The 15,087-nt window shown below is 40.5% G+C and overlaps 1 protein-coding gene across 1 annotated transcript in view; it reads right to left on the reverse strand.

Moving 5' to 3' along the window:
* Positions 1 to 1,278: 1,278 nt before the first annotated feature.
* LOC108667147 (calcitonin gene-related peptide type 1 receptor-like) overlaps positions 1,279 to 15,087 on the reverse strand; it is a gene marked incomplete at its 5' end in the record, with an annotated part of 22,195 nt that continues 8,386 nt past the window's right edge. The window contains 4 exon segments of the mRNA XM_047885249.1: positions 1,279 to 1,443; positions 3,272 to 3,355; positions 6,927 to 6,968; positions 13,183 to 13,314. Coding sequence (XP_047741205.1) covers positions 1,279 to 1,443; positions 3,272 to 3,355; positions 6,927 to 6,968; positions 13,183 to 13,314 — 423 coding nt within the window.

Below are 15,087 nucleotides of genomic sequence, written 5' to 3' on the forward strand. Positions count from 1 at the left end.
GCCATCACATTTATAATTAGTACCGTGTGTAGATTTTCAGTTTTATTTGAACAAATTTTGACAGCGGCTTAATTCGATATATTTTCACCAAGAATATTCTGACGTGAAGTAAGGAATTGATATTACACGATTATTTGAAATATCAGACGTGAACTACCTGCACCACTTCTAGTCACAATTTTTCTATAGCTTAATCTTTAGTCTAAAGAATTTTAGTTTTTAATCTAAAATCTAAAGAATTATCTGACTGTATATTAAATTTCACAATCGAAGTCAGGATGGATAACCGAATTTTTACTCGTATCCTCTGCGTAAAAAGGATACTTTTGTGACAAGCAAATTACCCGGAAAGCACGTTTCAAGCAGGACTAGGTAAAAATTAGCAGGAAGCTCAACGTCGACGCGCGTCAAGCCAACCGGTACCGGTATGAACGTGTGCTTACTCACACGCGTCGCTCTCTCGCTCTCTGCCCATGATGCCGAGCAGCTGTGCTTTACAAGGAAGAGGAGCCGCTGTTGACTACGTCAACGTGCCTTTTGAGTTTAGATAAATGCGGCAACTTGAGAATATTGTAAATCTAATGGAACACACTTAATCGACCCATACAATTTATACTTAATAATAGATTAACTGACTAAGTAGTCTCAATTGATCGCAATATATCCAACACAGCCAGTTGGTGCATACGCGAAATTCTTTTAAATTTACGCAACATTTCAGGTGAACATGAAAAATTGGATTCGCCGTCATGTATGGAAAAACTGTATTTATTGCAATCAAATTTTTTCTTTGTTTCTCGGACAATTATATCAGGAACAGTCTGATACATGCCCAGTGGCTCCACTTTGGCTCAATAATTTTGTGAACACCTTGCTTCTCTGTTAGCTTTATTGGTGCCTACCTAGTTCACGCAAAATTTTCTTAACATAACTAATTCTTAAAAGCCAAGCACACAAAACGAAGTCATGGTTTCGTCTTGATCTCGAATGACCCGCAATCCAATTAAACCTTTCTACGTTTGATAAATTACTGTGGCAAATACCTTCGTGCATTGTGTAGGCAAACGGTTTTCAGTGGCTTAAAAGAGATTTGCCTGCAATGTGCCATCGATTATTCAGACCTTACAAATCAGCGATGATTCATAGATGACTGCCACCTTTACTCGCCACCCTTTCGATTTATTGATGTTTTATTGTCGATTTTTGGCAGATCTGGCCACTCACCGTTACGCCACCTATAAACTACTATCGCCACCTATTATCATCGGTGCACCACCCTTAATTTTTATTTGGGTCGTGAGGCTTGTGCCCTCCGTAGGCCTGAGGGGACGGCGAGGCGCACGGGGACGGTCGGGGACTCAGCGACGGCCACACGTCATCTTCGTCCCCAGCAGCGTTGAAGGCCGTCACCTGCGTGAGGCCGTCCGCCAGGCTCGCCTTGTACTGCTCGTCAACACGTCATCTCAGTGAGGCCCGTACCTCACGTCGTGGCCTCGGTCGTACATGCTTAAAACGCGACTATATGAACTATGAGCTTAAAATGCGACCATGAACTATTAGCTTAGAATGCTAACATGAACTATGAGCTTAGAATGCGACCACGAACATCAACTTGGTTAATTACTACACGTCTACACGTCGTCTGAGTGAAGGCACTTACCTGGCTTTTTGATGAAAGTCATGGTAGCCAAAAATATGGCCGTTCCTGATTACAGAAACGCTGAAACTTTAAATAGAAGCTGATAGTGCTTGACTGCACCAGCTGATCGACAAACTATATACTCATTTGCCTCGTAGCAACTATAACTTTTGTCCCTGATTATTTACACTCAACAGCCTCTGATTGACGATGTCACTTGTCTAAATCCCAACAACAAACCTGACTGCGCCTGCGGACCGATTTAGTTGTACTGAGCTGCATCATCGTTGATCAGTTCATCGTTTCAATGAAGTACATATTAGATCAGTAATTCTTTATTATAATTTATAGGTATGTTGTAAATTCTTCATTGTAATTTGCAGTTCTGTAATTCATGTATGTCCAAAAGCAGCTGTCCCGGCCAGTCAAATTTGCTGTAGTACCTGTCAAACTGCTGCTGTTGGTGACGTCACACACACCTCGGCACTGAGACACGGACATGATGCCACAAACCTGTCCCCGCCTGCAGTCTACTATGCATTAAAAATAAATCTTATAGTAGACAGCCTGGTAGACTAACTGATAAAAGGACAACGGAAGTAAAGGACAGAGTGAAAGAGACAATAAAAAACAGGAGAATAGGAATGCGCATTGCACATATTTTAAACTTTGAAAAAACTCTTGAACTATAAAAGTGGATACAAACTTTTAAACTAGAAGAAAAACTATAAGTATCAGGGGCTGAGATCAAATGAAAAGGTTGCTGTGGGAAGCCTTGGTTCTAAAATTTTAAGCCAATATGAGGTCAGTATCTCAGTGGCAATTGTCGTGATTGATTGGTCGGCAATCGATTCTTAGTTTCTTTTATTTTTCAAGCTATGAGCTCTCCTAGACTATCTTCCCTATTAAGGAGTTTAACCAAGAGTTGGATTCCTCCAGTGGTAACTCCAAATTTTCATAGGTTACATTCAACGATTCTCCTCACACGCCTAATAACAAAGGACTGTTTTTTTGACATGCGAAGCAAAAACAGCCATGACCGGCCGTAAGTTCCAAATTTTCGTGCAATAGATTGACATCGCCCAATCAAACCCACAAAGCTTCACGAAACGCAAGTACGCACCACGAACCATTAAAATATTGAATGAGGCATTGCGCTTGAAACTGAAACAAGCGGGACTGCGCAGCTGAAACGAATCAGTTGGGACTGCACAGCTGAAACAAAAATAAGTGGGACTGCGCAGCTGGAACGAAAACAGTTAGGACTGCGCAACTGAAACAAAAACAAGTGAGACTGTGTAGTTAAAACAAAAACAAATATGTGAGTGCGCAGCTGGAGTGAAAATAAATGGGTCTGTACAGTTGAAACGGAAACAAATGGAAGTGCTCAGGTGGAGCGAGAACAAGTGAGACAGTGCAGTTTTAATGAGAATTGGTAGAAATTCGTAACTGCAACAAAATCGTGAATTCATTCTTACAGTTACCATCCAAACTCTTTTATGTGAACGTAGCAGCCTGCGTACATGTAGCGGCCAATTTTACGTTTATGATTAGTGGGATTAGCTTGAAAAGCCGTCAGTAATTGGCAGATAGAGTGTAACTATATTTTTTATTACCAGTCCTGCATTTCACATAAGTAGGTCTTGGATCATATATGCAGAGTGGCGCGGTCATCAGCCGCCGCTGCCGCCACTTCTTGCGTAGCACCGCCACCACCTGCGTATAAACGCAAACATTGCGTCATGCATCGTAACGCGCAGTCGACGAATAGAACAACGTATTATATGACACGAAATATTTTCGTTAATGCCATCATTTCGTCATGTGATGATGTCACGATGTAACTGTAAGGGGCTCCTGTGGGGTAGACCATCCTCGTGGGGTACACCCACGCCGTGACAATTTCACAGCAGCCAGGGTTTCAAAGCACAGTGTTCTTTGCGACCGGGTATAGCGAAGTGAGTCTCTCTATACACATATTCATGCCTAAATGTCGTTGTTTTGGTGCCTCATTTTATATATTAATAGCACATGGGCGACTAAACCCAGAGTATATCCGTGTATTTAACTCGCAGTCTATGTTTTTCATCCGTAGGAAAGCTCCAGTTCCAAGTTCATGACAGAAGTGCCCTTAATTACTCGAGTTTGGCTCGTTTTATGCAGATAGAAATAGATTTTTACACCTAATAAATAGTTTCAATAAATGTTTGGTCCCAAGTTATGATCGTATATGCCAGTCAATATTGCAGGCATCCGTTGCGACGGCCCACAACGGTCCAAATGCGCACATCGCGTGAGTGATGTGCTGCTGACGCTTAAATGTAGACTTTCAATCATGAAACTTCGAGCAAAATAATTTATGAACATTAATTCTGGTGGCAGAGAGATCGCTCGACGCGTGCATTGCGGCGCAGCAGGGTGGCCGTGGCTGGAAGTCAGCACTGAAATATAATATTCTACCACAACCAAAACCAATTCCTCGTCGTTTTTTTTAAATAGAAGAGTCAGAATCATGATTTTTACAACAACCTTCGCTTTGCACTTAGCCCTGGGGGAAAAAATTGAACATTGTTTGAATTGAAAATCTAAAATATATATATATACATAAATAACAAGATCGAGCGTGTCTTATCTGAAGTCATCTGAATTTTATCTACCGTCATCTGAAGAAAAGTTCCACTCCCTGATAATATAAACCAACGAATTGTCTGGTCATCAATCGTACGTGTGTAAACAAATAAATCCTGTCATATAATAATAAAATAACAAGATGTATATGAATTCAGAATTTGAAATTTCAGAAAAGCTCCGGCATGCGCTGATAAATAAAACTCACTTAACTGCCTAGTTGCTTTCCAGCCAACAACAACCAATTCTGTTCAGATATATGGGCTTTTGCCTTTTCAAAAATTTTCCCTATCAGCGAGTGCGCTCATAATTCAATATTCAGGAACACGAATATTAAATGAGAGATGTTAGACAGGTGTCACTGTTATTTTTATCTGACCAAAAAAGTTGAATTTTTTAAGTGACGACTTGAATTCGATACGCGCTTTTAAATTGCGCATTGGGTATTTTTACAAATGGGCAATTTGGCATGGACCTACATTACCAAATATTCCAGAAGATGATGACGTAATTTGTACAGTAACTTTTAAACAAGTTGACCATAACCAATTAATTCATTTAAATTCAATTCTTATTATGTTTGTGCTTCATTTCTAAGTCAAACAAAAGCAGATCACACAAACACGAACTCATTAACTTCATGAACGGAATTAATATTATTTTTTTGGGGTTAAATTTCATGAACAGGCACAGTCTTCGAATCTACGCAAAATATGCAAATTCTACGGCAAAAACTTATGCCAATTGAGAAATGGCAAACAGAGCCTATCGGTCAGCCTTGACAATCCGAAGTGTTTGCTTGAGACTCAGTGACAGGTTGTGGAAGTTAAAAATTGAACTTTCACGAATACTGGGACGGAGCATCCTTGACTTCTTTAAAATGAAAAGGTTTGCTTTACTTTTACGATGGTTTCATATAATATAGCTGAAAGCAAATTTATGCGGAAATTCATACGCGATAGCTTAGAGTTAACAGCCTACGCTCAGAAAATTTAATGAGTCAAATATACCCGCAGCATGAACGAGACGTGACAGTGCATTGCTATTTAGATAAACTATCACTCACTTCTCTGAGTGTAAGATGTGCTTCACATATTCATAATGGAAGTATTTATGAGATAAATATTATAATGGTGAGTAATGAACGGTCCAGTGCTGGTCGTTTGATCGCGTCACGGTCCAGTGGTGGTCGTTAACCGTCCAGTGGTGGTCGTTTGATCGCGTTACGGTCCAGTGGTGGTCGTTGATCAAGCTACGGTCCAGTGTTAATCGTTTGATCAAGCTGCGGTCCAGTGGTGGTCGTTTGATCGCATCACGGGCCAGTGGTGGTCGTTTGATCGCGTTACGGTCCAGTGGTGGTCGCTTGATAGCGTTACGGTCCAGTGGTGGTCGTTTGATCGCGTCACGGTCCAGTGGTGGTCGTTTGATCGCGTCACGGTCCAGTGGTGGTCGTTTGATAGCGTCACGGCCCAGTGGTGGTCGTTTGATCGCGTCACGGTCCAGTGGTGGTCGTTTGATCGCGCCACTGTCCAGTGGTGGTCGTTTGATCGCGCTACGGTCCAGTGGTGGTCGTTTGATCGCGTCACGGTCCAGTGGTGGTCATTTGATCGCGTTGCGGTCCAGTGGTGGTCGTTTGATCGCGTTACGTTTGTGCGAGATCATTCGGAGATAGAAAATAACTAAATAGTTACATTGTTAATTTAAGCATCTGCTTGGCATTCAGAATTCCGTAATTTAGGAACAGTCGTTACAAGTTGTACTTCTGAGGGCGAGAAAATATCTCAATTGCTCCACAAAAATAAAATTCAAGTTCAATTCTTCGTTGATTGGATCAGAATCGCCTACCCATTTTTTGCGAAGAATTTCCTCTGCGCATGAAAATCGCGAAATATGTGAACTATTGGAACAGCCAATATATACAAACAAAATAAGAAATCTGTTCTATTTTAGAATTTAGAATATAAGTGCACTATTCACAGAACATCGTCTTCAATTCTACCTCTTTAGTAGCAATACGAATCGCTTTTCAAAAAATTTATGCAATCAGTCTCATATTTTCAAGATTAGCCTCATCAGTTGCTAAAATGACAAGTTTTATTAGCCCATCGTCACGGCGCACTGAGAACAATTAAATAGGCCATATTGTCCAAATTGTTACACACTTTCTGCAAGTAGCACTGATACACCATTTCATCGGTCCAAAGTGGGTCATGATGAACCTCGCAAGGGCGAAAGGTGCAATACTATTTCACTAGTCTTTCACATTTCTCTGGGTACAACTCACACATTTCTCTGTGTGTAGTGTTTCCGGAAAGATGTTTCATGAACGCTTCGGTAACTCAAATAAGATAGGGATTACGCCGATAAAAAATTTGTGTCAAGGCTTTTATGTACAGAAAAATTGATTGGTCATTTTGTCCAAATAACGAGACATTTCATTACCCATGCACAGCATGAACAGAGAGAAATAGTAACACAAAGACGCTCCCCTTTTTCGGATCTAAACTGGGTCTGGTCAGGGGGGAATAGTAGGTTCTCATCATTTGTACGAAGTACAAATAGTGATGAAATAGTACTACACTCATTATAGTATCAATAGTACTACACTCAAATAGTATCCACTCATTATTATGAGTGTAGACGGTGAAGAGCCACTCACCTCGCCGTTGAAGAAGCAGAAGAGCAGCGACACGGCGAGGCCCTGCACAGCAAACAAGGACATTAATCTCCTCAACTTTGATGAGCCGCAGCACCAGCAGGCAGGAGCTGCAAGACTCTTCAGCAGCCGTGCTCTCATAAATACTTTCTTGATAATGTTCATAACTTCGTCAGCCAATCAGTGACGGCTTTTTAGGAAAAACTAACCAATCATAGACGAGAAATCGGCGATTAGGCCATTACTTGGGCTGCTGCGTGTACTTAGGCCGCTACGTGTACTTAGGCCGCCACGTGTACTTAGGCCGCTACGTGTACTTAGGCCGCCACATGTACTTAGGCCGCTACGTGTACTTAGGCCGCTACGTGTACTTGTGTACTTAGGCTGCTACGTGTACTTAGGCTGCTGCATGTACTTAGGCCGCTACGTGTACTTAGGCCGCTACGTGTACTTAGGCACCAATAAGCAATAGCACTCCTTTAGATTTTTCCAGAAATATTCATTGTCGCTTCATGAGAAACTATGTCAAACTGATATAATAGGTCGATGTCAGCGCGGCAGTGAACTAGAGTAGCACTCATTCACTGCCATCCTTCAACACCATCTGACCTTGACCTTGACCTTGACCTTGACCCGTCTAAGCCGCAAGTTATGGCTACCTCTAAACGCTAGCAATAAATAAGGTGCGATTCCTATGCCGTATATCTGAAGGCGACAATCCAGTTGTTTTTTTATTGAAGAAAAAGATTCGCGTTTAATATAAAACTGACTTATTAATTTTACCAATCCACCTAATTCATGGCATCTCTAAATTCTAAAAATATCCATAAATTATTAAATGAAAAGTATTGCCAATTACGTATTTGAAATTATGAGAATCATTTGTGAAGTTTGAGCGTATAAACACAATAAGTTGCAGATCGCGTCATGGTCCAGCGATGGTCGTTTGATCGCGTCACGGTCCAGTGGTGGTCGTTTGATCGCGTTACGTTTGCGTGAGATAATTCGGATATAGAAAATAATTAAATACTTGTTTAATTACATTGTTAATTTAAACATCTTGTCGGTATTCAGAATTCCGTAATTTAAGAAGAGTCGTTACAATTTGTTCTTCGGAGGCTGAGAAAATATCTCAATTACTCCAGAAAAAGTCAAATTTAAGTTCAATTCTTCGTTGATTGAATCGGAATTACCAACATATTTTGTAAAGATTTTCCTATGCATGAAAATCGTGCAATATGTGAACTATTGAAACAGCCAATATATATGAACAAAAAAAACCTGTTCGATTTTTGAAATTAGAAGAGAGGTACTCTATTGTCAGAACATTGTCGTCAATTAACCTTATCGTCACGGCGCACGGAGAAAAATTAATGGGCCATATTGTCCCAATTGTGACACACTTTCTGCAAGTAGCACTGATACGTCATTGTATCGGTCCAAAGTGGGTTATGATGACCCTCGCAATGACAGAAGGTGCATTACTATTTCACTCATTCACTATTTGCATTACATTTCAGTCATGCTATTTCACTAGTCCCTCCCCTTTCTCTGGGTACAACCCACACATTTCTCTGTGTGTAGTGTTTTGGAAAAATGTGCCATGAGCGCAGCGGTAACTCAAATAAAACAGGAATACGTAAAAAAATCCTCTCATAGCTTTTAGACACAGAAAAATTGATTTGTCATTTTGTCCAAATAGTGTTACATTTTATTACACACATCACGAACAGAGAGCGATGGTTACACAGATACGCTCCCCTTTTTCAGGTCCAAACTGGGTCTGGTCAGGGGTGAATATTACATCAGTATTTGTACGAAGTTCCATTCATTATTATTAGTGTAGACGGTGAAGATAGCAACTCACCTCGCCGTTGAAGAAGCAGAAGAGCAGCGACACAGCGAGGCCCTGCACAGCAAACAAGGACATCAATCTCCTCAACTTTGATGAGCCGCAGCACCAGCCCAGCTCTTCAGCAGCCCAGCTCAGCACCAGCCCAGCTCTTCAGCAGCCCAGCTCAGCAACAGCCCAGCTCTTCAGCAGCCCAGCTCTTCAGCAGCCCAGCTCTTCAGCAGCCCAGCTCTTCAGCAGCCCAGCTCTTCAGCAGCCCAGCTCTTCAGCAGCCCAGCTCTTCAGCAGCCCAGCTCTTCAGCAGCCCAGCTCTTAAGCCTGTCTCTTATACACATCTAGATGTGTATAAGAGACAGTACTTAGGCCGCTACTTGTACTTAGGCCGCAACGTGTACATTGACCGCTACGTATACTTAGGCCGCTACGTGTACTTAGGCCGCTACGTGTACCTAGGCCGCTACGTGTAATTAGGTCGCTACGCGTACTTAGGAAGCTACGTGTACTTAGACCGCTATGTATACTGAGGCCGCTACGAGTACTTAGACCGCTACGTGTACTTCAGGCGCTATGTGTACCTATAGGGCACTTCGTGTACTTAGGCCCGCAACAACGTACGACCATGAGCAAACTTCAAATCTTAACGACCTGAGCATTAGTATTATTCATTGATAAATCGTTAAACCAATAGGCAATAGCATTCCTTTAGATTTTTCCAGAAGTTTTCACTGACGCTTCATGAGAAACAAAGTCAAACTGACATAATAGGTCCATGTCAGGGCGGCAGTGAACTGGAGTAGCAATAAATCACTGCCGTTCATCAACACCATCTGACCTTAACCTTGACCTCGACCTTGACCCGTCTAAGCCGCACCATCTGCTTGATTTCAGCATTCAGAAAAAAGAACGAGTAATAATGTGCAAATATTGACACAGCTTCTTGCTCACAGCGTGAGCTCTGAGCGGTTAAGCTCTGATACCCTCTTTTGCAGGGCCAAACTACGTCCGAATTATGGACGTAGTTGGCCATAATTACTACGTGGCCATAATTACTACGCGAAATTATGGCCACCTCTAAACACTAGCAATAAATAAGGTGCGATTATTCCATTGCCGGTGTAACTGAAGCCGACAATCAAGTCTTTTTAAGAAGAAAAAGATTCGCGCTTAATAGAAAACTGACTATTAATTTTACCGCCCCACCTACTTCATGGCATCTCTAAATTCAAAAACATCTACAAATTATTGAGGAAAACGAAATGCCAATTGTGTTATTTGAAATTATGAGAATCATTTGTGAAGTTTGTGTGTATAAACACACAAAATTGCTCCATATACGGATCAAGTGGTGTTCGAGCACTTTTCATGAACAGCGAAAAGAGAAGCAGAAGAATTTATATGTTAGCAACAAAGAACTCATTCTGTACTGCCATATTGCTTGAAATCACAACAAGAATACTCATATTCTCATATGACGAACTTTTCCAGGCTATGTTCCTAACTTTGATTCGTCATAAAATCACATCGATACATCTCATTTCCGAATATCAAGAATTTCAGCGTCAATGCTATGAATTTTGAATTTGAACTATGATCAACCAACGAAAAATCAAAAGTTAAACCATCATCAAGACATGGCTAATCAAATCTACAACCGTAAACGTCAGCGATGCATGTGGCGGCAGAGACCAAAGCTGCGGTGTAACTAATTAATACTGACGTTGTGCAGTTCTTAATATACGGTGAACAGTGAATCGAGAAGCCTTCACAAGTAATTGAAATATCGCAGTTTCGCCACCACAAATTGTTAAGGAAATACCGCAATCCCGCGACCATAAATTGTGAAGGAAATACAGCAGTCTCGACAACACAAATTGTGAAGGAAATACCGCAGTCCCGCCACCAGATATTGTGAAGAAAATACCGCAGTCTCGTGACCACAAATTGTGAAGAAAATTACGCAGTCTCGCCAACACAAACTGTGAAGGAAATACCGCAATCTCGCGACCACAAATTGTGAAGAAAATACCGCAGTCTCGCCAACACAAATTGTGAAGGTAATACTGCAGTCTCGCGACCACAAATTGTGAAGGAAATACCGCAGTCTCACCACCACAAATTGTGAAGGTAATATTACAGTCTCATCAACACCCTTTGCGATGGAAACTCTGGTCTTTCACCCATAACCGTCATGATTTAAGCACACTTTACGCGATTGAAGCTCAGCCAATATTTTCGCCGTAATTTTTATCACTGAAGTTTTCATGCTATAAGCTTGCGTTTTGAGAGCTGAAGGTCGTGAACGGAGGCGAAAACCTGTAACAATAAATGCTATCATATTAAGATATTTGCTAAAATGTAGGATGCTTTGTCAAGTATGAAACGACTGAATGAAGACGACCATTATTAATGATGTCATTAACGCGGAACCGGAGGTGCAGTCCGCGATTTCGATATTTCCACGATTTTTCTCCACAAGCGATCTTAAAAATTTAATTATACAATACATGATAAAATCAAAGTACGTAATGAAAATTAGTAATTGCATTATTGCATTAATTGTTGATTTAATAATTGAACTGTTTTTAACGCCCAGTGTGCTCTAAATTCTAGTTATTTTTTCCCAAGTTTGCCGTGAGTGACGCACGAGTCTCTGTAAGCCGCGACGCGCATCAATCATCAGCACAGGCGCGTCGACCAAGTTTTTATCTTGCCAAGTTCAGAGATTGTGATGAGATTGCGGCTAAATTGAGGGGATTGCGTGGTTATCGTGTACAATCAGCCATTAGAGTTAATATCACAGTCTCGCCAACACAAATTGTGATGTTAATATCACAGTCTCGTCAACACAAATTGTGATGTTAATATCACAGTCTCGTCAACACCCTTTGAGATGGAAACTCCGCCCTCTCACCCATAATCGTTATGATTTAAGCACACTTCACGCGATTGAAGCTCAGCCAACATTTCCGCCGTAATTTTTATCGCTGAAGTTTTTAATGCTAGCGTGCGTTTTGAGAGCTGAAGGTCGCGAACGGAAGCCAAAACCTGTAGCGATACATGCTATCATATTAAGATATTTGCTAAAATGCAAGAAGCTTTGTCAAGTTTGAAACGACTGAATGAAGACGACCATTATTATTGATGTCATTAACGCGGAACCGGAGGTGCAGTCTGCGATTTCGATGTTTCCGCGATTTTTCTCCACAAGCGATCTTAAAAATTTAATTATACAATACATGATAAAATCAAAGTGCGTAATGAAAATTAGTAATTGTATTAATTGTTGATTTAATAATTTAACTGTTTTTAACGCCCAGTGTGCTCTAAATTCTAGTTATTTTTGCCCAAGTTTGCCGTGAGTGACGCACGAGTCTCTGTAAGCCGCGACGCGCATCAATCACTAGCACAGGCGCGTCGACCAAGTTCTTATCTTGCCAAGTTCAGAGATTGTGATGAGATTGCTGCTAAATTGAGGAGATCGCGTGGTTATCGTGTACAATCAGCCATTAGGAGGTTATAGTGACGAGGCAGCTTCGTAGGAAGCTTGACTCAATAGTGAGCAGATTATCTTTTAAATATTCCCTAAAGGAGGCATACAATGTTTAGGCGGTAGCCATTTACGCAGAAAACATGTATCCAGGAATATCTAATTGTTGTTCCTGTAGCATAAATACTAAAATAAATTCAAAATAGATCACTTTTTGCACTGAAATATTTGAAAATGTTGTTTAATTTGTTCAAATTGGAACAAAAATTAGTTCAACAATTATTGACTAATTTTGGAAGCCTGAATTAGTGGGTTATAAATTTTGCATTTAATGCTAGGGCTCCTGATGATAAGACCGCGTAGGTGTCTCAACGTAGGGCAGAAATATGAATTCCCTAAACTGAACAGCAGCGAACCCAAATCTATTAAACCATTAAATTCTACATGGATATGGTGAAATCTAACTTCATGATAGGCAATATAGACTCAGGCAAAATTCTAATAAATAAATTCTATCGGCCTTGATTTACAAGCAACTCAGAATAGGCAAATATTAAGTATAGAGAAGTGTATAGTTTTCATAGAGAGCTTTGATAAATACTTTTCAAACGGTCATTGCCAGAAATCTTAAATATGGAAAAGCCACATTAGGCTTTTTTCATAAAATTATGTTAAACCTGAAGGCATCTTTCTAAATGGATTTCAAACTGCCTTGAATATGAAGAAACTGCCCCGAACACGAAGCTTTGAATAAATCCTTATCAAAATGCCTAAATTGATATTATAATCACTTATTTCTATCCTGCTTAGTGCTTAACTTTTCATCATTTCTGGAAGAGGATTACCTCCAGCGTAGGGAATATTTCCCTACACATTCTACTCGTGGAAGACTTCAATAAATATTATATTGAGATCATGACCTGGAAGGACGAGACGATGGCGGAGAGGATGAGGTAGGACTTCTCCATGGCGGAGCCTGATGAAGGCCTGAAGGGCGTCAGGAGATAGTGAAGGCCAAGCAGGGGAACCAGGATGAGGGTTGCCCTCACCGCCTGAGGGTTCAGAGGGAAGGTTTGACATGGTTAATGCATGAAATAAATTTAACACATTCCCCGCGTAATTGGTTATATGTGTACCAACATATTTAGATATTCCACTGCTGTGTTTGGTACAAGAGTGTACCAAACAAAAAATTTTATTTTCAATATAACACATATAAATCAGAATTTCGTCGGTAATCTTCCGGCTTTAAATTATTTGTGTTCGAACGCAAGGTTAATTATCGAATAAAACAAATCGATAAAACAAAATTCTATTGATAAAGCAGCAACCACTCAAAGCCTTCCGTAATAAAGCAATAGTGGTGAAATCCGGATACGCGAGGAACGCGTTAAGCGAACATACATAGCGGTATAAATCACTTGCTTCCATTGAACAAATGAATTCATTATCAAATTGTGCAAATAATTGAAAATATTCGATGATAGACAAAATGGTAACTGCGAGCCTCACTTCTTTCTTTGTGAATATACGAGAAATCAGAATGTTGAGCGAAGAGCTGGCCATCCGTGAAGCTGTATTCAAAGAGATGAGACAGACATTTTCAATATTAGAAGTAATATTAGACCCAAGCCCGTACGCTGCTCATTCTGTAGATATATGAGTGTTTCGCCAATTATCCCATTTGAATAATTTAACCCATTCATTTTTCCGAGAGTTACATAACTGTGTGAGATGTAAAATATTAGCTATCAATGCTCCATTCGAAAAGTTCCCACAGATAATATTTTCTCGGTTGTGACAGCGGCATGGTATCGTGTCACATGACTGCTGGGACTTAGGGCGGCGGAATGCCAAGGAGGCTCTCCAGCGTGGCTTGGGACTAAAGCGTCTCGAGCAACAACAATGAAACAAAATATTAAGCAACCAATAAATGGCCGGAACATGGATGTCATTTTGTTTTTACATGAAATATTAACGTTTTTCAAGTAAAAAAGTCACTAGATTGCTTTAATCGCAGATTCACTAGAAATTTAAAAGCGAAGAAAACACCACAAAAATTTAGCATATCTCTTTTGAAAACGTTTCGGAGACCAGCTCCATCGTCAGTTCGATAAATCTAGAACACAGATAAATGCAGAAAATTAGTTTGGAGTTAATAAAAAAAACACAAACAGAAGTTAAAAACCTAAATTTACAGACAAAGGGCAGAATAATAAAGTAAGTACCTATCTATTCACAATTTCTAATGGATAAGAACTATAGGCAGCATTTAAACTAGGCTTCTCTTTAAAAATATACAAGGATTCCAAAATACGCAGATCGGAAGCACCAGAACTATAAGCTAAAACCTTAAAGTCTGTGTCGGACACTGGAACGTTGCACTGTTCGGCGTGAGTGCGCACAGCCGAATGAGGAGGGCGCGATAGTAACTGCCCAGTCCTATAACTCCTACCTCTATGCTCAGCGACCCGAGTGTAAAAGTTGCGTGCCGTCATTCCGACATACGCAGATGCACACCGTGCACAACTAAATTTATAAACTAGGGACGATCGCATATGAGGAGGAAGGATATCTTTGTACCTAAAAAACGAACCTATTTTGAAATTATTCACTAGTAAGATACGAAGATTAATGTCCGGGAAGTATTTCATAAACAAAACTTTTAATTCTCTTGACATAACTTCGGACGCATGGCCGAAGTATGGAAGAGAACAGTAAACAACGCTTCTGCCATCAGGTTCTGGAACAACTTCACTGTATCGCTTAGACATGAATTTCTTAATCTGGGTAAACACCAAGCCAGAAGGAAATCCATTAAGCGA

The sequence above is a fragment of the Hyalella azteca genome, unplaced genomic scaffold (assembly GCF_000764305.2).
Source record: "Hyalella azteca isolate HAZT.00-mixed unplaced genomic scaffold, Hazt_2.0.2 contig17385, whole genome shotgun sequence".
In the NCBI taxonomy this organism is placed as follows: domain Eukaryota; kingdom Metazoa; phylum Arthropoda; class Malacostraca; order Amphipoda; family Hyalellidae; genus Hyalella; species Hyalella azteca.